The sequence below is a fragment of the Bos javanicus genome, chromosome 16 (genome assembly GCF_032452875.1).
Source record: "Bos javanicus breed banteng chromosome 16, ARS-OSU_banteng_1.0, whole genome shotgun sequence".
NCBI lineage: Eukaryota > Metazoa > Chordata > Mammalia > Artiodactyla > Bovidae > Bos > Bos javanicus.
The window spans coordinates 45,112,785-45,138,228 of record NC_083883.1 but is presented as its reverse complement, the minus strand read 5'-3'; the positions used below and the strand labels follow the sequence as shown (position 1 = coordinate 45,138,228).

At 46.7% G+C, this 25,444-nt stretch overlaps 1 protein-coding gene across 1 annotated transcript in view; it reads right to left on the bottom strand.

The window, feature by feature from the left end:
• Positions 1–24,796, bottom strand: part of LOC133227829 (solute carrier family 2, facilitated glucose transporter member 5) — a 30,280-nt gene extending 5,484 nt beyond the window's left edge. Inside the window, exons 1-6 of the mRNA XM_061382832.1 lie at positions 24,342–24,796; positions 22,804–22,894; positions 14,393–14,491; positions 13,594–13,754; positions 5,431–5,555; positions 855–1,007 (exon numbers count right to left, since the gene is read on the bottom strand). Of these exons, the coding sequence (XP_061238816.1) occupies positions 855–1,007; positions 5,431–5,555; positions 13,594–13,754; positions 14,393–14,491; positions 22,804–22,836 (571 nt within the window). The 5' untranslated portion in view covers positions 22,837–22,894; positions 24,342–24,796. The remainder of the gene's footprint in view (positions 1–854; positions 1,008–5,430; positions 5,556–13,593; positions 13,755–14,392; positions 14,492–22,803; positions 22,895–24,341) is intronic.
• Between the last annotated feature and the right edge of the window lie 648 nt (positions 24,797–25,444).

The window sequence follows — 25,444 nt, the reverse complement described above, 5'->3', positions numbered from 1 at the left end:
CACCGGGAGACAGGAACCTAGCTGCTTCACTCCTGGTCCCAGATCCTTACAAGGGTGATTGTAAGGTGGGAGAGAGGGTACTTAAAACTCCGGCCCAGGCCTGCACTGCCTGCATTTGTGTCCTAACGACACCTTGGACATGTAATACAACCTCTCCCGGCCTCAGGGTCTACAGCTGTAAAATGGGTACAGTAACAGTACATGCTCATAGGTTGTTTGGAAGATTAAATGAATTAATATAAAAGGCTTTGTGTCTGGCCCATGACGAGACTTTATATGTTTTGACTGGTGCTTTATTAGTGGTGATTTCCCTTCAGAGTTTTGAGACCTAAGACAAAGAAAGGGGAAGCCATGCAAACACAGTGACAGTCATGAGCTACTGTGCACCTACTACGTGCCAGGCGCCAGGCTCGTGGGGCAGGGAGTGTGGCTCTGGAGTCCAGGTCTGGGGTGGATGCTGGCCCTGAGACTCACCACCACCTCCACGGGGGCTGGGTCTTGTGACCCTCTTTCCTGGTCTGCAGTGGGATGACCACAAGTCCCTGGGCAGCTGAGCTGCTGGGAGGCCCCAGTGCAGGGGTGCTGGAAGCCTTAAACATAAAGTCTGGCCCCCTGGCTGCCTTCATTACCTAGCCCCGGGTCTAGCAGCCACTCAGACAGCAGTTTATCCTGCTCCCTCAAAGCCCCCTCCTACGTGTCCAAAGAGGGACCAGAGAACACCGGTCTATGTGTCCCCACCAACTTGTTCAGGCCTGCTCAGCACAACCACCACCTCCACACTGTGGGGTCAGGGCTCTGCAGAAAAGACCAGCTCATAGGAGCGGGCTAATGGTCTGGAGGCATCCCGAACTCACCTTCTTCGTTTGCCAGGAGACTCCGAAGACCAAAGATCTGGGCCACAAGGATTCCGATGGTGATGAAGAGCTGGGGCACCACCCCCAGGGCCCCCCTCCAGTTCTTAGGGGCCAGCTCCCCTAAGTACATGGGGACGACATTGGAAGACAGACCTGGGAGACGGGGTGGAAGTAAAGACACAATCTGGAAACAGTAGTCTGGCAGGGACAAGCTGTGTCTTCAAATACATTTATTTTCCTTAGCAATCACATCGTTGTTGTGCTCAGTCGCTAAGTCACGTCCGACTCTTTGCAACCCCATGGACTGTAGCCGGCCAAGCATCTCTGTCCATGGGATTTTCAACAATACTGGAGTGGGTTGCCATTTCCTCCTCCAGGGGACCTTCCCCACCCAGGGATCAAACCCATGCCTCCTACATTGCAGGTGGATTCTCTACCACTGTGCCACTGGGAAGCCCTTAGCAATCATACTAGCTGGGCTGAAACTTTCTCAAAACTACAAAAGTAAGCAAACATCACCTTTTGCAATTCTTAGTCCTTTAGACATTAAGAAAAAATGGCCTGATAGAAAAAGTTCAGTGTTGTTGCTTCCAGACTGGTGTCACCTGGGGATACAGGCCAGCAGGACCTCAGGAATTCCCTCCCTACTGGTGTGGTTTCAGAGAGGAAAAGCCCACGTGTGTTCTGGACACTCTCTCCTCTCTTGCTCCTTGCTGGGGAAAGCCTGTTAATAAAAGGCCTGCCCGCCAGCTTTGCTTTCTTATTTATACAATAAGCTGATGCATAGACACTGAAGCACAAGCTTTATTTTTCAATAAGAGGTGATGGTGGTAAAGAATCTTCCTGTCAATGCAGGAGACCTAGGTTTGATCCCTGGGTTGGGAAGATCCCCTGGAGAAGGGAATAGCAAACCACTCCATGGGGTTGCAAAGAGTCAGACATGACTTGAGCATAATACTCCATCAAGCATTAAAAAAAAAAAAACTTCAATATTTATTGTGGACCAGTATTTATTGTGGCTTTCTTGGTGGTTCAACGTAAAGAATCTGCCTGCAATGCAGGAGACCCGAGTTTGATCCCTGGGTGGGGAAGATCCCCTGGAGAAGGCAATGGCAACTCACTCCAGTATTCTTGCCGGGAAAATCCCATGGACGGAGGAGCCTGGTGGGCTACACAGTCCATGAGGTTGCAAAGAGTTGGACCCGAGAGTGACTAATACCCAATACCAACTGTATTCTGGGATTTGTGTAAGGTCTGAACTGTTTTTGAACCCTCAGTATTTGAACTTGCCAGTTTTCCTGTCTTACTACAGTCTGATCCCCTTATGAATAGGTGGAATTTAATTCTATAGACTCCAGAGTATTTTCACATGTATTATCTCATTTAATTCTCAGAGAAGCCCAGTGAGAGGTTGAGGATCTGGGAAGATCAGATGGGTTGTTGTTGTTCAATCACTAATTCATGTCTGACTCCTGCAGCACTCCAGGCTTCCTGGTCCTTCACTATCTCCCAGAGTCTACTCAAGCTCATGTCCATTGAGTTGGTGATGCCATCCAACCATCTCATCCTCTGTTGCCCTCTTCTCCTCCTGCCCTCAATCTTTCCCAGCACCTGGGTCTTTTCCAAAGAGTCAGCTCTTCACATCAGGTGGCCAAAGTATTGGAGCTTCAGCTTGAGCATCAGTCCTTCCAATGATAATTCAAGGTTGATTTCCTTTAGGATTGACTGGTTTGATCTCCTTGATGGGTTGTCACTGTTCCAAGTACCGCACACAGAGCCAGAGGCAAGCTGATGCTCAGCAAGACCTGGGGTCTGGGAGGGAGGCTCTGACCACAGGGAGACCAAGGGAAACCATGTGGGGCAAGGGGAGGCTGGAGCTGCTGGTGACAAGAGGGTGTCTGATAGCCCTGAGATAGGACACTGATGGCCAAGTTTTCAAGCTTTGCATTCTGCCCAAGGATATCTCTGCTCAGTATTTTAAAAGGACATCATCTTTCATTAATTAATACCAATTCTTTCTGATTTTCAGAGCAAAGAGGGACAGTCTTTAGAGCAGCTCTTAGATGTCTTGTGGGTGGGTGGGGAGGGACTCTGCAGGCCCAGTGCCCAAAGGGCTGTGGAGGAAGTGAGGCCCTGGAAATGCCCACTCATCATTCAGGCCCTAGTGACTGCATCTCAAGGCCAAGTGCTTTGGAACTTAATTAAGAGCAACACGAGAGACAAACACTGGAGGCTGTGAAGAGATCGGGTTCCCCGAATGTTGATAGAGAAGTGACTTTTAAAGTTTAAATTCCACTAGTGAAAGTCTGCAGTGTTTTTACCAAAGACCTTGACTAACAGCAAACCAGCTAACTGAGCATCTGGGATTCTGAGCTGCACTAACCCTGTACCCCTTGGTCAGAGTGGCCACTTACTTCATTTTTAGGGGTGTCAAAGTACCACAGAGTTTGATGACACCCTTTCTGGACTTTTCAGGAAAAACGTGAAGAAATGAATGGCAAATGGATTAGGCTTCCACTAGAGTTCTCCAAGTATGACCTAAGGACACAGGGAGTTCCTGACACCTGGGGTTCTGTGAGATCAAAACTATCTTCAGAACCATCCTAAGATATTATATGTCCTTTTCACTCTCCTTCTCTGATAAGTTTTTCAGCAATCACACACCTGCTGACATCACACCAAGAGGACACAGAAGTAGGTCTGAGAGACTGGCTATCTTCTATTTAGCCAGACATTGAAGAGATTTGTAAAAATGTAAAGCAATACCACTAAATTTTTTTGGCCTTAGAAAATAGAATTATTTTCATAAAGACATGTAATGGCCTTAATTATTGCTATTTTAAAATGAATTAATTTAAATTCTTAGTTGCAATTTCTAATGTGGTAAATATTGATCAAAATAACACATGTGAGAAAAAACTCCTTAGAACCCTCAATAATTTTATGAGTGTAGAGAGATGCTGAGGCCAAAAAGTTTCAGAACTGCCAACTTGAAGTCATACTCATTTAAAAGCAAAGGTTGGTTGGGAATTCCCTGGAGGTCCAGTGGCTAGGACTCTGGGCTTTCACCACCAAGGGCCAGGGTTCAATCGCTGGTTTGGGAAACTAGCTCTCATATGTCATGCAGTGGCAGCCAAAAATAAAAGCAAAGGTTGAAATATCAAACTGTGATTTGTAGAGCCTAATTTTTTTTTTTTTAATCAACTCTGAATTGTTGGCTGTCAATAGTAATGTTAACAGCACCTACCCACTGCCAACGACTTCTAGGAATCGTCTGTGTTTCATAAAGCTGAGCCCGGCTGCAGGAAAAACCCACAGAAGCGGGGCTGGGTGTCTTGCTGCTCCTGCCCAGATGGCAGATAAATGTCCAGGCACTCTCAGGCATAGCCAGAATGAGGGCAGTTTGCCAGGGGACCCATTATCCCCTCTTTGAAGTGACTTGTTCTCTTTTTGGGAACCTTGTTTTCCTCTTTATTCTCCCAGGTCTGCAATCCCTTGCCACTTTCTTCAATACTAGGCTCCTCCTCATCTCCTCTACTGTCAGTAAACTCCAGGGAAGGGGTTTGCTAATGTCCGGGCAATTTATCCCTTCATCCCAATCCCCGTGTTTGGAAGGAGAATGAGTCACTTGATGATGCCAGAACCTGGGGTTGTGGGGAGAGGGCAGCGGTGAGTGCCCAGAGTGCAGCATTTCCAGGGGTGCCCACCTGTTGAGAGTCCTTTGGACAGCAAGGAGATGAGAAAAGGAAATCAACCCTGAATATTCATTGGAAGGACTGAAACTGAAGCTCCAATACTTGGGCCACCTGATGTGAAGAGCCAACTCACTGGAAAAGACCATGATGCTGGGAAAGACTGAGGGCAGGAGAAGGTGGGGGATACAGGATGAGATGATTGGATGGTATCACTGACTCAATGGACATGAGTTTGAGCAAGCTCCCAGAGTTGGTGATGGACAGGGAAGCCTGGAGTGCTGCAGTCCATGGGGTCACAAAGAGTTGGACATGACTTAGCGACTGAACAACAACCACCACCCTTGGGTTCCCACTCTGCAATGTATGGCTCTGAGAGTGGGCACCTCTCTCTCTTTGATGACCCTGCCCCTTCTGCCTACAGAAGATGCCAATGTGAAGGGAGGCCATGGCACAGCCAACACCATGTGTCTTCAGTCTGAGGCATCATGGATGAGGGACTTTCCTATAACCAGGGCAGCCTGGCCTAGGCAGAATGACTTTGAAGCATTTACAGTCATCAACTCTTTTCTGATAGAGGGATTCTACATTAGATTGTTTCTCAAGTTTTTTGACCATAACCCATAGTGCACAATATAGAAATACATGTTACGTCCAACTTGGTTCTCACATATATGTAAAGAATTGAAACAAAGTTTCAAAAGACAGTCCTTACCTTTCCTGCGTGTAACACACATCCCAATAACACAGGGGCTTATGTGTCTAGCCACAGCAGAGGTGTAGCAATAGCTTGAACCTACATGCTTTGGAGACCCCAGATAGGTTCAGGTCCCAGAGATCTGTTCTCCCTCCCCTTGACTATCCCAAGTCACAGAAAGGTTTACCTGCACATATTCCCACCAAAACCCTGGCCACAATTATCATCTCAAATGACTTGGCGAGCTCACTGAATCCCATTAAGAGTGCAGGCACGATGGAGAAGATGTTGTTGAACAGCAAGGTTCCTTTTCTGCAGAGGACAAAATACCAGTTAGTTTGGTTTAAGTTTTCGCTCACTCCTTTGACAAGTGTTTGCTGGGCCTCTACTCCATTACAGCAGTTGCTGTTGTGTTACACGCTTTGTTGTTGACCTAAGACAGATGCAGGTCAAGTGGATGGCCTGATTCTTAGTGGGAGGAAATGTAAATGACTCCCAGGGGGAGGACATCAGTGGGGCACACAGGCAAAGACTTGAATATTACAATACAGTAAAGGGGAAAAGGTGGAAGTACTGACAAGTTTCCTCTTCCTGGGCTCTAAAATCACTGCAGATGGTGACTGCAGCCATGAAGTCAGAAGACGATTGCTTCTCGGCAGGAAAGCTATGACAAACCCAGACAGTGTGTTGAAAAACAGACGTTACTCTGCTGACAAAGGTCCATATAATCAAGGCTATGGTGTTCTCAGCAGTCATGTTTGGTTGTGAGAGCTGGACCATAAAGAAGGCAGAACACCAAAGAATTGATGCCTTCAAACTGTTGTGCTGGAGAAGATTCCTGAAAGCCCCTTGGACAGCAAGGAGAGCAAACCAGTCAATCTTAAGAGAAATCAACCCCAAATACTTGTTGGAAGGACTGATGCTGAAGGTCCAGTATCTTTGTCATCTGATGCAAATAGCTGACTCATTGGAAAAGTCGCTGATGCTGCTAAAGATTGAGGGCAGAAGGAAAAGAGGGCCTCAGAGGATGAGATGGTTGGACAGCATCACTGACGCAATGAACATGAACTTGGGCAAACTCTGGGAGATAGTAAGGGACAGGGAGGCCTGGTGTGCTGCAGTCCATGGGGTCACAAAGAGTCGGACACGACTGGGTGACTGAACAACAACAAAGGGTTTTGAAACCATAAACTACTGTGCTTTTAGTGTAATCTTGAAATCCAAACCGGATAAGGACCTTAGAGGAAAAGTTTAGGCCAACCTCACTTATCAACATAGATGTGAAAATCCTAAGTGAATTATTAGCTGATCGAATTCAACAGTACAGTTAAGAATCTTTCAGGACTTCCTTGGCGCAATGGATAAGAGCCTGCCTGCCAGTGCAGGGGACTTGATCCTTGGTCCAGACACACTCCAATGCTAAGGCGCAACTAAGCCGATGTGCCACAACTGCTGAGCCTGCATGCTGCAGCTACCGAAGCCCAAGTGCCCAGAGCCCATGCTCTGCAACAGAGAAACCACCGCAATGAGAAACCCTCGCACCACAATGAAGAACAGTGCCTGCTCACTGCAACTAGAGAAAGCCTAGGCAAAACCAACAAAGACCCAGTGTGACCAAAAATAAGTAAATAAAAGGAGTATTTTCCCTTGTGGCTCAGCTGGTAAAGAATCTGCCTGCAATGCAGGAGGCCTGGGTTCGATCCCTGGGTTGGGAAGATCCCCTGGAGAAGGGAATGGCTACCCACTCCAGTATTCTGGCCTGGAGAATTCCATGGACTGTATAGTCCATGGGGTCGCAAAGAGTCAGACACGACAGAGCGACTTTCATTTTCCCTTTTCAAGGTTAAAAACACCATATTAAACAGTATACTAGGGAAAATATAGGATTATCAAGTGAAGTAGTAAAAGAAGTCAACAAAATTTGATACCCATTATGATTTTTTTAAAAGCCTTGCATAAAAATAAGGGCTGGGGTTCCCTGATGGTTCAGACGGTAAAGAATCTGCCTGTAATGCAGGAGACCTGGATTCGATCCCTGGCGGGGGAAGGCAATGGCACCCCACTCCAGTATTCTTGCCTGGAGAATTCCAGGGACAGAAAAGCCTGGTAGGCTACAGTCCATGGGATCTTAAAGAGTTGGACACAACTGAGTGATTAACACTTTCACCTACATAAAAATGAAGGAACTTATGTGCGCTAATAAAGGGTATCCCTTAAAAGAGTGAGTGAGTGAGTGAAAGTTGCTCTCTTGTGTCTGACTCTTTTTGGCCCCATGGACTTTACAGTCCATGGAATCTCCAGGCCAGAATTTTGGAGTGGGTAGCCTATCCCTTCTCCAGCGGATCTTCCCAACCCCGAATCGAACTGGGGTCTCCTGCATTGCAGGCTGATTCTTTATCAAATGAGCTATGAGGGAAGCCCATCCCTTAAAAACCTATAAGAAAAAAACAAACCTAACTTAGTGAAACTTACACAGCATTCCCATTTAAGTCAAGACTGGACATGGACTTGGGCCCTGGAGAGCCAACGGCAAAGTGAAAGCTTGTCTTGGGTGTCCCCTTGCATCAGGCTCCCGGGACTCCCCTAGCCACCACTCCTATTACCCCCCAGGAAGGAGCAGTACAGTTACCGGATACACAAAACGATCCACCACATCACACACAGACAGTACAGCTTCAGACAACAGGATTAGATAGAAGTTACAAAATATGTATTAAATGAGTTGTGTCATTGGGCATACATGTACACCTATGGCTGATTCATGCTGAGGTTTGACAGAAAACAAGATTCTGTAAAGCAATTATCCTTCCATTAAACATAAATTAATTAAAAAAAATAAGGAGTCAAAGCATAGTATACAAAGAACAAGAAAGTATTTAAAACAAAACTACCCAAAATAATAGCAAAAAAGAGATAGATTTTAAAAACAAATGAATAAAAATTATAGAAATGAAAAATATAGTCATTGAAACAAAAACGCAGAAGATAACTTCAGCAGAGGAGAGAATTAATGAATAGAAAGGCAAATCTGGGGAAGTTACATAGAAAGCAAGAAAGAGAGAAAGAAGAAGAAGCAGGAGGAAGAGGAGGGAAGTACGACAGATTAAGGTAGGGAGGATTATAATATCATTGGGCTTCCCTGGTGGCTCAAACAGTAAAGAATTCACCTGCAATGCAGGAGACCTAGCTTCGATCCATGGGTTGGGAAGATACCCTGCGAAAGGGAATGGCTATCCACTCCAGTATTCTTGTCTGGAGAATTCCACAGACAGAGGAGTCTGGCAGGCTACAGTCCATGGGGTCACAAAGGGTTGGACATGACTGAGCGACTAACACTTTTGCTTTCATAATATCATTAGTCACAGCAGCCAGAGAGTGGAAGCAACCCAGACATCCATCAATGAATGAAAGAATAAACTGAATGTGGTATGTTCATACATCAGAGTATTATTCAGCCTTAAAATGAAAGAAATCCCAACATGTGCTACAATAATATTGTACTTTGAGGGCATTAGGCTAAAGTGAGATGACCCAGTCACACAAAGACAAATCTTACATGATTCCATTCATATGAGGTCCCTAGAATAGTCAAATGCATAGAGATACAAAGTCCATTGGTGACTCAGGGGAAGAGGAGTTATTGTTTAATGGGTACATAGTGTCCATTTTTGCAAGATGAGAAGTTATGGCGATGGACGGTGGTCATGGTTACATAACAATGTGAATGCACTTAATGCTGATACCTACACAATTAAAATTTGATTAAAATGTTATATATACATTTTACCACTTTTTTTTTTTCCTGCAAGATCTTAGTTTCCTGACCAAGGATCAAACCCCGACCCCAGCAGTGAAAACACCCAGTCCTAACCACTGAACCACCGAGAATTCCCACCATAACTTTTTTAAAATAATTTTTTAAAGAAGTCAAAAAGGCAACAACAACAACAAAGACACTGAGGAGTTTCCCGAAGAAAGAACATAGAAAATGGAGGAGAAAAAATATTCACAGAAATGATGGCTGAAAACTTTCCAGAACAGAAGACATGAAACCTCAGACAAGCAACTGGAGTAACTTCTGGGGTAAATAAATGAGCCATAGACTGCTTGTGAAAGAGAAGATTCAGTAGTGTAAGGATGTCAGTTTTCCTCCAATTAAATAAATCCAAAGTAATTCCAAGTAGAATCCTTTTTCAGGGATTTCAATTTATTTTTTTACATGAAAAAAATAAAACTGGCTTTCCCTCACCACTCACCCATCAAATACAAATCAAAATTCCAGATCTCTATGGGGAAGACAAAGTTGTAAAATTATTTTTTAAATTATAGAAGACCATCCGAATGACATCTGGTGCATGCATGCATGCTAAGTTGCTTCAGTGTGTCCAACCCTTTCCAACCCGATGGACGGTAGCCCACCAGGCTCCTCTGTCCATGGGAGTTGCCATGCCCTCCTAGACCTCTGGTAAGAAAGACTATTTAAGACACAAAAAGCAAAAATCATGAATTAGTTAAATGCGACCACTTGAACATTTAAAGATTTTGAATTTTTTCTATATGGGGACTTCCCTGGTGGTCCAGTGGCTAAGGCTCCAAGCTCCCAATTTAGGGGCCCAGGTTCGATCCCTAGTCAGGGAACTAGATCCCATATGCTGCAACTAAAGATCCTGCATTATGGCGGAACCGATACAATATTGTAAAGTTTAAAAATAAAAAAATTAAAAAAAAAAAAGATCCTGCATGCCACAACGGAGTCTGAAGATCCCCCAAGCTGCAACTAAGACCCAGAACAGGCAAATGAATAAATTAATTCATTAAACACATGACAAAAGTAAGCTTTAAACATACTATATGTACAATTAAAAATAAAGCAACAGATTGAGAAGATATCTGTGGCTGAAATAACAGAGTCCAGTGTGGACATTACTTGCACATGCTTAGAGATGCAATTTCCTCCCAGCTGTGTAATTCTGGCTAAGTTACAGCACCCCTCTTTGCCTGTTTTTCCCAAGTGTGAAAAGAGGAAGGGGCTTTTGTAAGAATTGGTGGAATTAATATCCCCTAAGCCAAAGAACTGATAGTCTTGAACTGTGGTGTTTGGAGAAGACTCTTTGAGAGTCCCTTGGACTGCAAGGAGATCAAACCAGTCAATCCTAAAGGAAATCAGTCCTGAATATTTATTGGAAGGACTGATGCTGAAGCTGAAGCTCCAATACTTTGACCAACTGATGTGAAGAACTGACTCACTGGAAAAGACCTTGTTGCTGGGAAGGCAGGAGAAGGGGAAGACAGAAGATGAGATGATTGGACGGCATCACCGACTCTATGGACATGAGTTTGAGTAAAGTCTTGGGGTTGGTTATGGACAGGGAAGCCTGGCATGCAGCAGCCCATGGGATTGCAGAGTCGGATACGACTGAGCGACTGAACTGAAGTGAACTGAATATCCCCTAAAAGCACTTGGGATAGAGCCTGGCACAGACAAACAAATCAATAAATTGTTAGCTTGCTACTGACATTTAAGGAATGCTGACAAATCTTTAAGAAAACCACAAACAACTGAACAGTATTTATCACTTCTTCAGTTGGACTTGTAACTGTCAGCTCCATCTGCAGACCAGACGGCTAGGCCTTCACTCGAGAAGCACCCTGCAGACCTGTGACCTGATTGATGTCCTGCCCCCTGGTGGTCCACAAGGAGAACTGTGCATCCAACACCAGACTGTCCGAAAGACTTCAGGATCTTAGATTCCGATTCACAGCTTGTATGTGTCTATTCTCAGATTCTATTTTTGTGTGTGTGTGTTTTATATATATATATATAAATAATTTGACTTATTTGTTTATTTTTGGCTGTGCTGAGTCTTCATTGCTGCGAGCCTTTTTCTCTAGTTGCAGCGAGGGGACTACTCCCCGCTTGTGGCTTCTCATTGCAGAGGCTTCTTTTGTTGGGGAGCACAGGCTCAATAGCTGTGTCACATGGGCTTAGTTGTTCCTCAGCCTATGGAATCTTCTCAGATCAGGGGTTGAGCCTGTGTCTCCTGAGTTGGCAGGCAGAGTCTTTACCTCTGAGCCACCAGGGAAGTCCTTAGATTCTTTTTGAAAAAGACTGGGGAAGGAATCAAGTTGTAAAGTCGGGCCTTGAGTCTTGAGCTCACTAGATCTGTGGCTGAGAACGGAGCCCTGACCTCAACCTGCCTCTGTGTGCCCATCCTCAGAGGGAGGAGGTTGGAGGGGAGGAACTCTTAAATGTTGCTCATAACAAGGCTGCTATCTCATGCCTGTGGATTTTTACCCGGGGAGTGGGAGAATCAAATACAGAACCTCTCATGTGTCTAGAGTTAGAGGCAAGATTTAAGCTCTGCTCTTGGCGTTCATGACCCTCACAATGAAGGTCGCCCTGGGATCATGGTTTCACCCGGAAGGGCTCGACACTGATCTTAGCCATTTCAGAGTTTTGCAGGAATTTAACTTGGGCTACATTTTGCATATTACTGGGCCCCAGTATAAAAGAACAGAGCAGGTTAGTGCGGGGAGCGAGCTCCGCCTCTGGCAAAGGTCAGAGGAAGGATGGCAAAGGTCATGAGGAAGGAGGCTTGGCATACGCAAAGGCGGGATCAAGCCTCAGGAGTCTCCCTGGAAATTCTCAAGCAATCTACCCCCAAAACCAGAGTCTGCCTACTTTCTGCTTTGTGCTTTCACCTACACCTCTGACTTTACGGGGGGCTGTCCCCCACTACCTCTCTGAAAAAGAGTTAGCTTACAGCTCCAGTTAATAATTCCTGGGTGTGACAGTGTTTCAACCTACAAACTCCCTTGGAAGTCCTCTAGCCTGCCTGAATAGGTTTTTCCGGCCACATGTGATTGCTCAGAGCCTCCAAACTGTGAGAGGCATGAGATGTTCTAAACTGTCTAAATACAGATTCCTTTGAGCAGTTAAAAGATTGATTAGAAATTGTATTGGTGAAGGGATTCTCACTTGTTGGGCCAATGTTTGCTGCTAAGTCTCCATATCCCTTACCTGCTGTGTCCCTGGCAGTGTATTGATTAATATAATTGGTGTAAATAGTAGCTTTAATGTTTGTAACCTGGGACCCTTGAATTAATTCTTTTTCTTGTTATAGCCCACCACACCTTTGCTCTGTAGGAATGCAACTTTATCTAATGCTTTTTGGAGGCTGGCGCCTGACTTTAGAATAATCACCTTTAGAGGAAAAGGCCTCCGGGCCAGAAGATGATGCAAATCACCTAAACTTTTGCATATGATAAGTTTGCAGGAAGAAAGCCTGGCTTGCTGCTTGACTCTACCCCTTCCCCCATTATCCTCTATGCATAACTTAAGGTATAAAAACTACTTTGGAAAATAAAGTGCGGGCCTTGTTCACCGAAACTTGGTCTCAACATGTCGTTCTTTCTCTTACCTTCTGGCTGAATTATTCAGCCTCTTTTCTCCACTGAATTTCCTCACTGAGCTATCCTTATTTCAGCCTCTTTTCTCCACTGAATTTCTTCACTGAGCTATCCTCATTCTATTACTCTTTATATCCTTAATTAACGTTTAATTAAGCAGTTGTTTCCTGATCCTCGCCGACGCCGTCCCCGCTTCGAATACCTACCTTCACTTAGGAGGCAGAGTTTAGGAGCATTAGGCTACAGTCTACACTGTGCCCCATGTCTTGGCCATGCTGTCCTACCCTTGACTCTTCCAAAGGCCAGAAAGAAGTTGTGGTAAGATTTTAAGACAAGAGAGGGCAAGAGTGGGAGTGAATCCTGATCTCTGAAGCACTCTGTGTTCTGTCCAAGCCCACCCCAGAGCCTGAGAACCGTCACCCCCACCCACCTCCACCCTTGAGACCTTCATTGCCTAAGTCCCCAGACACTTGGTCAAGGTCTGGTCTTCTTCTTAACTCCATTAAGAAACAAAAATCATCACAGTGGTCATTACCTAGTTTTACAATAATGATTTCTGCTTTAAGCTTGGCTTTAAAATTTTTTTTTTCTTTTTCTGAAACTTTTTCTTTTATATTGGAGTATAGCCGATTAACAACGTCATGACAGTTTCAGGTGGACAGCAAAGAGACTGAGCCATACATATCCATGTATCCATTCTCTACCAAAGTCCCCACCTATCCAGGCTGCCATGCTATGCGGCAGAGCAAAGCTTGCTGTGCTACACCGTGCGTCCCTTTTAAATACAGCAGTGTGTACATATCCATCCCAGACTCCCTAACTATCCCTTGCCCGGATCCTTCCCTACTGGAAACCATAAGTTTATTTGTCTGTGAGACTTTTTTTTTTTTGGTCTGGATTTTAAACTCTGATGGAGTCTATGAGTTTCACTGTCTCTTACCTGCCTAAGTTATTTACCAAGGGGCCAACCATGAGAGAGCCGAGGAAGCCTCCGAAGGGAAACATGGACACGGTAACCGACCACAGCAAGGTCAAGTAGAACTCGTTCATGTATTCACCGACTCTGTCATAGTAGGTATAGTTGTAGAAGTCTTTCATGAACTGGAGAGCAGAGCAAAGCAGAACACCAGAGTCATTCGAGCTGGTTTGCAGAAAGAAGAATGGAAGCTGTTGGGCCACCCGATGGGATGAGCTGGGCATGTGGACATCAACATGATGAAGTGCAGGAGAGGGACTGAGGATTAAAAGCAATTAGCAGGGGGCACCCACAGGCCGGGGGCAGGATGTAGGGGGCTGCAAGGCCTCTGATAGGCAAACCACTCAGGATGTTTCTAACCCCAGAAAGGAATGACTCCACCCTTCCAATCACAGAATCAATGTCAGATGATCCCTTCCCCATCCAGACCCTGCCATGGATTACCTGTCTGTAGAAGATTAGAGCCCTCTCAAACCTCCCCCGCGACCACCCCTGAGGCCAGCCCGCCTTGTGTCCAGCCAGGCCTGGCTCTCCACAAGAATCTGAGGCCCGGGGACCTGGTGCAGCCCCACGGCCCTGTGCCTGCAGGTTCCTTGAGTCTGTGCTGTTGTCTACTGGGTGTGACCCCTCCCTTCACTAGAGGCCCCACCGTGTGCCCCCAACACGTATGTGGTCCACCCTAGCAGCCACCCAGACACCAGCTGCTCCAAACCCACCTCCCTGTTCCCTGGGGGGCTGTGCCTTGCCCACCACAGCGACCTACCTCTGAAGGGGAGTTAATAGCAGCCACATTGTACCCATACTGGAAGGACGACCCAAAGGCAGCTATCAGTGTCGCCAGAACAATCACGGGTGTCAGCCTCTGCGGGAGACGAGATCACAGCTTCAGGTCAGGAAGCATCCCCGGGCTTCCATGGAACTCAGGATTTACTCAGAGTCTTGTAGAAAGATGGATGTAATGGGACCTGAAGACCCACGGTCTTTCAACCACTCCGTGTCTGGAAACCTACCCTCCACTCACCTGTGTGGCACAGGTTTCCTTAACAGTAGCGCTTAGGCTTGGACAATCCTGTGTTGTCCTGGGCTGTCCTATGTGCACGGTAGGGACAGCCCTCCCGCCATGTGTGGCAACCTAAATGTCTCCAGACATAGCTAGATGTCCCCAGAGTGGGTGGGGACTTGCCCCTGGTTGAGAATCACTGGGTCAGAACAGAACTAAAGGGTCACCTGTTCCAGCACTCCATCCAATGTCTGAGTGCTTCTATGACATTTCTGCTGTGGAGCTGCCTTGGCCTACTGCAGCAAATGCACTCAAGCACTGCCTCCAACAGCACTTGTGTGTTTAGTCGCTCAGTCGTGTGTTTGTGTGTTTAGTCGCTCAGTTGTGTCCAACTCTTTGCCATCCCAAGGACTGTAGCCTGTCAGGCTCCTCTGTCCATGAGATTCTCCAAGCAAAAATACTGGAAGGGGTTGCCATTTCCTCTTCTAGGAGATCTTCCTGACTCCGGGACTGAACCCACATCTCTTATGTCTCCTGGATTGGCAGGTGGTTTCTTTACCACTATGCCACCGGGGCTTCCCTGATGGCTCAGCAAGTTCAGAATTCGCTGCAATGCAGGAGATGCAAGAGATGTGGGTTTGATCCTTGGCTCAGGAAGATCCCCTGGAGGAGGAAATGACAACCCACTCCAGTATTCTTGTCTGAAAAATCCCAAGGACAGAGGCGCCTGGTGGGCTGTAGTCCAAAGGGTTGCCTCCGACACAAACTCCCTTAAAAATCAAAGAGAAGAAATGTGAAAATTTTTAATTATTTAGGGTCACTGATTCATTTCCTTTAACCTCTAGACTTTGCTGTAAGAAGCAGAAGGCACAGTGAAAAAAATTTAAATATAGATTTCGGGGGACTCTTTAAACACACACATTCCGTGATATCCCCTTTGACCCTTGGGAAACTTTGAACACTCATTAAGTGGAAGGAGCTTTGCTGTTAGACCCTATGGATCTCAGTTTGAATTTGTTCATTGCCACTTTCTGGCTTAATTTCTTTGATCTTCAATTTCCTCATCTTTAGCATTAGGATAATGACAACCCTTGGAGTTATTGCGAGGATTAATTTTATGGAAGCGTCTAGTCCTGAAGGTGAATCCACTGACTGGGGGTGAGTCTGGGTATGGCTCTCAGAACCCACTGTTGATGCACTTCATCCTGTGTTCCTACTGAGGTCCCTGGCACATGGGACCCAGTACCTCCTGTGCCGAGCTGTGGTCCTCACATCTCCTTGAACAACATCCCTGCTGATCTAAGGAGGACCTTTTGAGAGAGGCAAGTAGGAATAGGACAGGCTGAGAAACAGTGGTCACCCGGGCCTTGCCTTGTGCCCGGAAGGGGACGTGCGAGCTAGTGACACCCCTCCCCTACCCCACAGAGCAAGTGTAGGACCCGCAAAGGCCCTGGTTAAGAGCCGAACCCTCCCTCCACCAAATGAATTAACAAACACTTTGTTCACAGGAAGTTTCTGGTGAGGATGAGAAGAGCCACCAAAAAGGAGCAGTAGGCTCAGGCCCCACCACTCCCTGGGGCCAGTAGAGGCAGTGGGTGATGGAAGTCGGGGAGCAGGCAATGGGGCCCAGGAGGGAAGAAGGGTTCCAGGGCAGTTGCTGCATGGTGTTTTCTAAAGACGGGGGTACACAGGTAGGCACACCCACCACCACCCCCAAAACCCCACCCAGTAGGTAGCATAGGGCCAACTGAGCTCATCTCCTGAAGTGCTCCGGGTAATCATTCACTCATTCATTCATTCAACAGATTGAGCACCCACTGTGTGTCAGGCATTCTGGTCCTATGTAATAGGGAGCTCATCTCCTGAAGTGCTCCGGGTAATCATTCACTCATTCATTCATTCATTCATTCAACAGATTGAGCACCCACTGTGCGTCAGGCATTCTGGTCCTATGTAATAGGGAGATAGTAGAGAACAAAGCAAAGATCCCTCCCCTGTAGCTGGAGAAGGGATAGGCTACCCACTTCAGTATTCTTGGGCTTCCCTGGTGGCTCAGCTGGTAAAGAATCCACCTGCAATGTGGGAGACCTGGGTTCGATCCCTGGGTTGGGAAGATCCCCTGGAGAAGGGAAAGGCTACCCACTCCAGTATTCTGGCCTGGAGAATTCCACGGACTGTATAGTCCATGGGGTCACAAAGAGTTGGACACAACTGAGTGAATTTCACTTCACTTCATAGCTGTCCTATTGCTTGATTTGATGGAAGGGAGGAAGGAAGGAAGGAAGAAATGAAGGAAGAAAAAATGTTAATTAAAATGTCTCCTCTTCCAATTCTAGTCTCAGTAAGTGATAAACTATAAATGCACCCAGTTTCATTCATTCTGCAGGGGCAACTCCGGCATTCTGCTTTGATGAGTCCTAGGATTTAAAGTCCTTAGCAAAGCTCAGCCAGGGAGCTGAGTGATGCCCTGAGCTCATACCCTAAACTGGGAGGATCTTGCCAGGCACATGACTAGACAGCTCCTTGACTGCTTTTACAGGATCCTAGCAAAATTCATCAGAAGGATCTCAGGCTGTCAATTCTTTAAGCCTAGAGCACATGATTCAACTTCTAGTCCCTGGCTTCTTCCTTGAATTCAAGCCACAGGCACATTCTAGGGACCCTTGGGAATCAGAGCTCACCCTTTGTGGAAAATGCAAGGACATTTTGGTAAGTCTTCACTAACCTTGCTGGTCCAAACTCCTTCCTTTGGATGAAACAGAATTATTCTTAAGGCAGGAAAAGAAAAATTTAAGGTAAAATCTTCTTCGCTGCTTGGATCATTATCTCCTCCCCTTTAGGGTGCATTGTGCATCTGTGTTACACATTAACTAGGTCCCCTTAGAAAACACAGGAATGCCTACTCCTAAATAGATAAATAAATAATAAAAAAAAGCAATTTCCTCCCGGCTCCAGCAAGATAAAACCTTAGGAGACAACATTCCTTCTTCAGTCCTATAAGAGGTCACAATAGCTCTTTACTTGCTTTTCTAGACTACGTAAACCATCAATACGTTACTTTGATGTATATAACCCTCTGTCTCAGAAATTACATAACTGTGCTTTGACTTCTAACAGGAAGAAGAGTCCCCAGAGCTCTCTGAAAGGCTGTTTCCCAGGTTATAATCCTCAAGCTGGCATGAATAAAAATTTCCATGTCTTTCTTAGATTGACTGTTGGTTAATTTTTCATGGACAATGCATTAAACAAATATTTACTGACAGCCACCTATGAGCCAGATACCACCCTACAGTCTGTTGAACAAAATGCCTGCCCCCAAGAAGACTGTGGTCCAATGGGGAAGACTTTTTTTTAAAGTACTTAATAATTAAACTAGAACTGTAGCAAGTTTTATGAAGAAAATCCACAAAAGTGGTTAAAAAGGGAAGTCAGGAAAGTGACTGAGAGAGGGTGGGGGCTTGGGTAGCGGAGTGACTAAGGCAGGGGCAAGAGGTGCCAGCTTTGAGGATTATTTTAGGGAGCAAAATTAAAGGAACTGGTATTCTGTCAGAAAAATGAAAATCAAACCCACAGTTTGATGCTACTGCTCACTCATTAGGATGATTAAAGCCAAAAAAACATAATACGTGTTGATAAGGACGTTGTGAACCCTCTCACATTGCTGGGGGAATGCAAAATGGTGCAGCCACTTTGGAAAACAGTCCAACAGTTCTTCAAAAAGTTAAATGTAGAGTAAGTATATGACCCAGCAAATCCACTCCTAGGTTTATACCCAAGAGAATGAAAACATAAACTTGAGTTTACACAAACTTGATCACAAATGTTCATAGCAGCATTTTTACCATACTCAAAAGTGGAAACAACCCAAATGTTCATGAACTGATGAACTGATAAGCAAAACGTGGAATAGTCATTCAGTGAAATATTACATGGCCGTGAAAAAGAATGGAGCCCTGTTACGGCCTACAAAGTGAACAGACCTTGAAAACGGGCTACGTGAAAGAAGCCAGTCACAGATCACCTGGTTCCATCTGTGTGAAATGTCCGGAATAGACAGATCCATGGAGACAGAGATCAATCAGTGACTGCCCAGGGTTGGGGGAGAAGAGGAGGAGATGGGGGAAATGCAGAGTGACTGTCCATAGGTACAGAGTTTCTTTTAAAGGTGATGAAAATCTTGTAAAATTGATTGTGGTGGACTTCCCTGGTTGTCCAGTGGTTAAGAGTCTGCCTGTCAATGCAGGGGACACAGGTTCGATCCCTGGTCCGGGAAGATTTCACATGCTGCAGGGCAACTGAACCCATGTGCCACAGCTGCTGAAGCCTGCGTGCCCTAGAGCTCATGCTCTGTAACAAGAAAAACCACCACAGTGAGAAGCCCTGTGTCTCGCAACTAGAGCAGTTCTGGCTCACTACACCTAGAGAAAGCCTATGCACAGCAACAGAAACCCAGTGCAGCCAAAAATAAATTAAAAAAAAATATATTTAAAAAAGTTTTAATTGATTATGGTGATAGTTATTCAATTCTGTGAATGTATATTGAATTGTATAAGTTTAAAGGGGTGAAATGGTCTGGGAGTTATATTCCCAATAAAGTTATTACACTATATAAAAGAGGGGTGTAAAAGAAATTCAGATTTAAGCTTTCCTTTTTGTCTCTCTTCTCTTCTTCTTTTTTTTAATACTTGTGAGGAGGACAAAAGGAAGAATTTGGTACAGGGTTGGATTAGGGCATGAGAAAGAGAGGAAGGGGCCAGACAGGATGTGCAGGTCTCCCACAAGCTTGTTAAAAATGACAAGAGGGGCTTCCTTGGTGGCTCAGAGGTAAAGAATCTGCCTGCCAGTACAGGAGACACGGGTTCGATCCTTGGTCAGGAATATCCCACGTGCTACGGAGCAACTACGCCCATGCACCGCAACTATTGAGCCTGTGCTCTAGAGCCTGGGAGCTGCTACTGAAGCCCGTGTGCCCTAGAGACTGTGCTCGGCAACGAGAAGCCCCTACAAAGAGAAGCCTGTGCATTGCAGCAAAGAACAGCCTCACTCGCTGCAACTAGAGAAAAGCTCCACACAGCCATGAAGACCCAGCACAGCCAAAAAAAAAATGACAAGTGGCTCCGCGGCCTCGAGACGCGAGACGGGGCTGTTGTCCTAGACCAGGGAGAGCTGTGATTTGTGGTTTGGAGAAAAGCTAGGGGTCACTTCCCTCGTGCCCACAGTAAGCTGGCTTCCTGTTTTTCAAGACGGTGAGAACATTTCTGACAGGGTGTGATTCCAGGTCTCTGGGAAGAAGGCCCCACCCAAACCATCTCTCAGGAATTTGGCTCCAATTTCTTTTCTACCGTCAGAGAGACACTCTCAGCCTAAGACTTTTGCCTGTCATGCATCTCCAGTCAGAACAAAAATATCCTGGGAAAATAAGAGTTCCTATGAATTATTAACACAGTAAGTCACTTTATCACACTATGGAATGAATCCAAAGTCTCACAAACGTTCCTTGAGGTCTGAGTGCTGAGGAGAGGAAAGATAGACAAACTGGAAGTGCCCTGTCTCTGTGGGAGTCCGCAGCTGCCTTTCTTGCTGCTGGCTGTGTGGCCTTGGGCCAGCTCCTAAACTTCTCTGTCCTTCATCTGTAAAATGGGGATGATGATACTGCTTTCCTCACAGGATGGATGTGGGGAATAAATGAGTTCATACATGTGAAACGCTCAGACCCACAGCTGACTTGTGGTACACACTACAAGCGTTACACATTACATCAGAGGTTTGTTATCAATATTAATTATTAACGATGCAAATCAGAGGGAAGTTACTTGCTCAATGACACTCAACTAGTTGGTGGTGGCATGCCACAAAAAAACCTCTGCTTTCATCTTCCAAAGCATTCTGGCATTTTCTTTTTATAATCCATTTTATTTTGTCTTTCAGCCCAAGAATCTTTTTTTCCCCGTGGGAAGTCTTCGGGCACACCAAATTTGTGTCTTTTCTCTTTACAGATGAGGAACCCAAAGGCCGGTGAGGTTGCGGTCACACACACAGCCACCAGAGGGAAAGAGAGCTGGGCCCTTCCCACCAGCCTGAGCAGCGGCCCCACCCCCACCCCCGGTGGTCGCCCAGACTCTATGGCCTCACTCACTGTCCCCACTTCTCCTCAGCTCCTAAATGCCCCCTTCAGCTTTGCTGTGTGACTTGCAGGTTCTTTTTCACAGCCACCACTGGCTTAGTTCTGTTTTGATGTCCCCCAGCACGTATTTACCAAAGGACTAGGTCTGCCCTCAGGAGCCTGGAAGGGGGGCAGCATGCATTCCCTGGGATGGATCCCTGGAGGAGGCCTCCCTCCTGGGGGGATCGCAGAAGCAAGTGACTATGATTATGTTTTGTATGTAACCGTTTAATCACGTCCTTTCAAAATGCATCGTTCATTTTCAGGGACCACCACGTGGGGCATTTCTGTTATTTTGCAGCCGCACTTGGGGACACAGTTGGGCGGCGCATTACTCTCTGAAGAGGCGGCACAGAAAGGACCAGGGCTTCCCCTGATCCCCTAATCTCCAAGCTCTTGTTATCTCACAGTCGCTTCTCTGTAAAATAGAGGAGATAACATTTGACCTAGCACGGTCTTATTACCATGAGGTCCACAAGACAAGCCCTGTGGCGTGACACACTGATTCCAAAGCAGGAAATCTCATGGGCGAGGGTGAGACTGGCATCTGGTGAGCAGACACCAGAGATGATGCCAAACAACCTACAACAGCCAGGCCAGCCACCACCATCCCCCTCCCTGGCCCCACAGCTCCGAATGTCAGTAGCGCCCTGCTCTAAAGGATGATCAAAAAATAATAATATGGGGACCTCCCTGGTGGGACAGTGGGTGGGAAACGGCCTGTCAATGCAGAGGACACAGATTCGATCCCTGATCCGGGAAGATCCCCCATGCTGAGGAGCAGCTAAGCCTATGTGATGCAACTACTAAGCCCACGCACCACAGTTCCTGAAGCCTGTGTGCCTAAAACCCGTGCTTCACAAGAGAAGCCGCTTCAAGGAGAAGCCTGTGCACCTCAACGAAGAGTAGCCCCTGCTCACTGCAACTAGAGAGGGTCTGTGTGCAGCAACGAAGACCCAGTACAGCCAAAAATAAATTAATTTAAAGAATAATATGTATGGCGGATCTACTCTGTGCTAGGTAATTTACATGCATTATCTCATTTAGTTGTTACAGCAGCCCTCTGTGAATGGCAAGGCTATCATTCCCATTTTATAGATGAAAAAACGGAGGCACAGAGTAGTTAAATAACTTGCCCAAGTTCCCACAGCTAGAATAGGCTGGAGCAGAAATGAATCCCAGGCATTTCTGCCTTCCAAACCCACTTTAATCTATTAACTCCAGAACATGTGTCCAACTTGACCATGGCAAGGGTCTCATATCTATGAATAAATAGTAATTTGCACAGATATGTATCTACTCCCATCAATATAAGCAGATGCTGTTGCAGTGAATAAAATGCAAACTTCTTAAAAGTGTCAGTACTTTTATGTTACCTTTCTGTCCCTATGCATTTTCCTCAATCAAAAGATAATCAAAAGTACAGCAAGAGACAATCAAAAATAACAACAGCAATTATACAGCAGCACACTTCGAAAGAAGTCCAGAAAAATCTTTTGTCTCTAAAAAAAAAGGAGTCTCATTATCTAAAAGGTAGGAAATCTCTGCTACCGAGCTGAGTTACATTCAAATCCTGCAACATCCTTTCTATCTTCTTTGCATACTGGCTTAGCTGGATTTACCTGCTGAAAAGGTTAATGAAAATGTCCAGAAGCCAAAATCAAATAAAATCAAAAAAATCTCTCAGGGACCATGGGTAAGGATATTGTTGCTGATTTCAGAAGCCCTTCATCTAAAGTTCTTAAGGAAGTTGTGATAAATCAATCCCTTTGAGTCCCATCAATTCTGTTCTAACTACTTTGAAAAGCTGTTCCAGAAGAATGCGTCCCAAAGAACCTTTAAACCTAAAAGTCTCTAAATCTCTCCTCTCTCTAGTCCCTGTAAAGTCCAGCTGCGGGTGAACTCTGAGGGGGGGGCCCCCCGTGCACACGACTTTGAAGAGCATCCCCCAGCAATGCTGAACAGGTCCTGACGGGGCTGCTCCTCACTGCCTCCCTGACAGTACACTTACCCCTTCCCTCTTGACTGGATCCTGCGGCTCCATCTTTGCTCTGGAAGTGCAGAGTTCTGCTTGTTTCCTTTCAGCCAAAATACCAAATGCACTGAATGGCGAGAGAAGACATTCTGGATGTACTTTGGCCGAGCCAGGTAACAGCCAATAGCATTTTTATGGGCAGTCTAAGGCAGAATAACCCTTTCGGGAACCCAGACGTTTGCCTTGTTTTCACTTCTTCTTTTGAAAGGAGCTGTCTGGGGTCTAGCTCAGCAAGTGGGCACCCCCCAGGGACTGTAGGCACCGTGCCTTCCTGATTGGGACAGTCTGCGGTATTTTCTTACTGCGAAAGTCAGCCTCATGATGGGTGACTGGAAGGGTTATTTCTGTCACAAAACGTGGAAAGCAACAGGTGCCACTGACCCTGCAATACTCCAGGTAACAGAGGGGCAAGAGACGGGCTCATTAGTGGCTTCTCAGAAGAGAACCCTGCCAGAAATCCTGCAGCCAAGTCCCTCTGCAGGAGACTCGGCTTTTGCCCAAATTACCATGCAACACTTTTCTCGGAAAGTTTCTTATTTTTCTTTTTAAGGAACTCAGAGTGGCCAAGGGATGCGATTTTCTGTGTAATCATCACTATTGCAAAAGCAGTAAATATTTCAAATCCCTTTATCTGCAGGGCAGGGAAAGTGAGTCACAGCTGCTCGTCTGGGTCCTCACTCACGGCCAGGCCATTGTTGGCCCCTGCGCTCAGCACGTGTTCAGCCATCATGGGGGCACACCAGGTCAAGCAGCCAAAATCCAGAGCAAAGCCTCACAAGGTTTTCACCCTTACAGGGCATAGTCCCTGTTTTATTTGCTGTGGCACAAACCCCACAGTTAATATAGGCACATGACCTGGTTTACTTTCAAGTAACAGTTAATTGGGGGCCCACTGTGTGTCAGGCACCGTTCTTGGCATCAGTGGCAAGCTGGGGAATTGGTGCCTCTGTGTAGGAGGCTGCAGACGAAGGTGACCGTGTGTGTGTGTGTGTGTGTGTGTGTGTGTGGTCCCTGCTTCCCCATTAACATGTGTCTGGGGTGTACTGGGGGGCAGTGGGGAGGTGGGCATTGACCATTTTCTCTCTCTAACCTCACTTACTGTTTTTTCCCTTCTGGGTCACAGCCCTAATACAATGATTTCCAACTAAGGTTTGGCAAGACCAGAGGTTTCCAATTATTTCAAAAGAGTTTTGAAAAATTCTCCACAGAAAATGCACTTTAGTTGGGGGGGGGGGGGGGAGAGTGAAGAAAGGGGACAGGTTGGGGAAAACAAAAGCAGTGTCAGAAGTTTGCCATCATGGGTCATTGCCAGGCCCAGAGGAAATCAAGAGAACCACTTCTTGGCCCAAAGCTTCCACTTGGCCCCCTGCGGGCCCGCGGGGAGCTGACAACTGAGAGAGGGGGACACAGACCTCTCCTCTTCCTGCAGCCTTCACCTCCCACCTGGAGTGGGGGTGGGGGAGGAGACGGCGGTACAGGCCCAGGATGGGGTGGGGTTGGGGGTGCGGTAGTACCTGCTCCGTAGGCCTCAGGCAGGCACCGCCGCGGCGTCACCAACGCCTCAGCGGCGGGAGCGCAGCGCGAGCGGGAGAACGCGCTGGGAGGCCGCCGAGGGGAGGCCGCCGAGGGGAGGCCGCCGAGGGGAGGCCGCCGAGGGGAGGCCGCCGAGGGGAGGCCGCCGAGGGGAGGCCGCCGAGGGGAGGCCGCCGAGGGGAGGCCGCGGGTATGCTGCGCGCAGAACGCCTCCTTACCCTTGCCCAGGGATTCCCCCACCCGTCTGAAGCCTCTTCAGCCCAGGACCCTCGAGGGCACCTGAGGACCCCGGAGGGCCTGGAACAGACTTGTCCCCGCTCAGATCGTCTGTGTCTGTCCCCTGTCAGGTCCTTCCCACCCCCCGCCCCGGGCCCAGCAGCCTGGGGTCCTCAGGACCCTTTAGGCCCGTGGGAGGAGGGCGGGCCTTTGGGCGTCCACGGATAATGCGGAATCAGAACGCGGACTGGCCCCCTGGTCCGAAGCGGGGACTGTCCCTGCTGTGTGGCCTGGGATGGCCCTCTACAAGTGTCTGTGGTTTACTGAACTTTCCATGTTTATTTATTACCCTCTGAGAGCTGAAAACGGGGATTGGGAGGAGGAGATGGAGGCGCAGGGTGGGGGGTGGGGGAGGGTGTGGGTGTCGGGGAGCTGGGAGGAGGGGAGTGTCTTCTTTACATCTCTGGCCCTTGCTCTCCCGCCCTGCTCTCCTCTCCTTCTGAACTAGGGAGGGAAACTACCGATTGAAATCCGATTTTGTCTTGGGGTTTAAAATGACAATAATAAACACCACTGATTAACCTAAGGACATTTTGCCCAATAGCACATAGCAGACCAAGGCGTGTCCTGGGAACACGTACTAATGTTTCCAAGAAACTGACCTGTGCTTGAAACTACCTCTGATGAGAGCCAAAGAATCATTTTTAAAGCAAAGAGGAGATAACTAAAAGAACCTATCGTATAGCACAGGAAACTTGCAGCACTCTGTAATGACCTATATGGGAAAACAATCTAAAAAAGATGGATATATGTATAAGTGATTCACTTTACTTTTCAGCAGAAACTAAGACAACATTGTAAATCAATC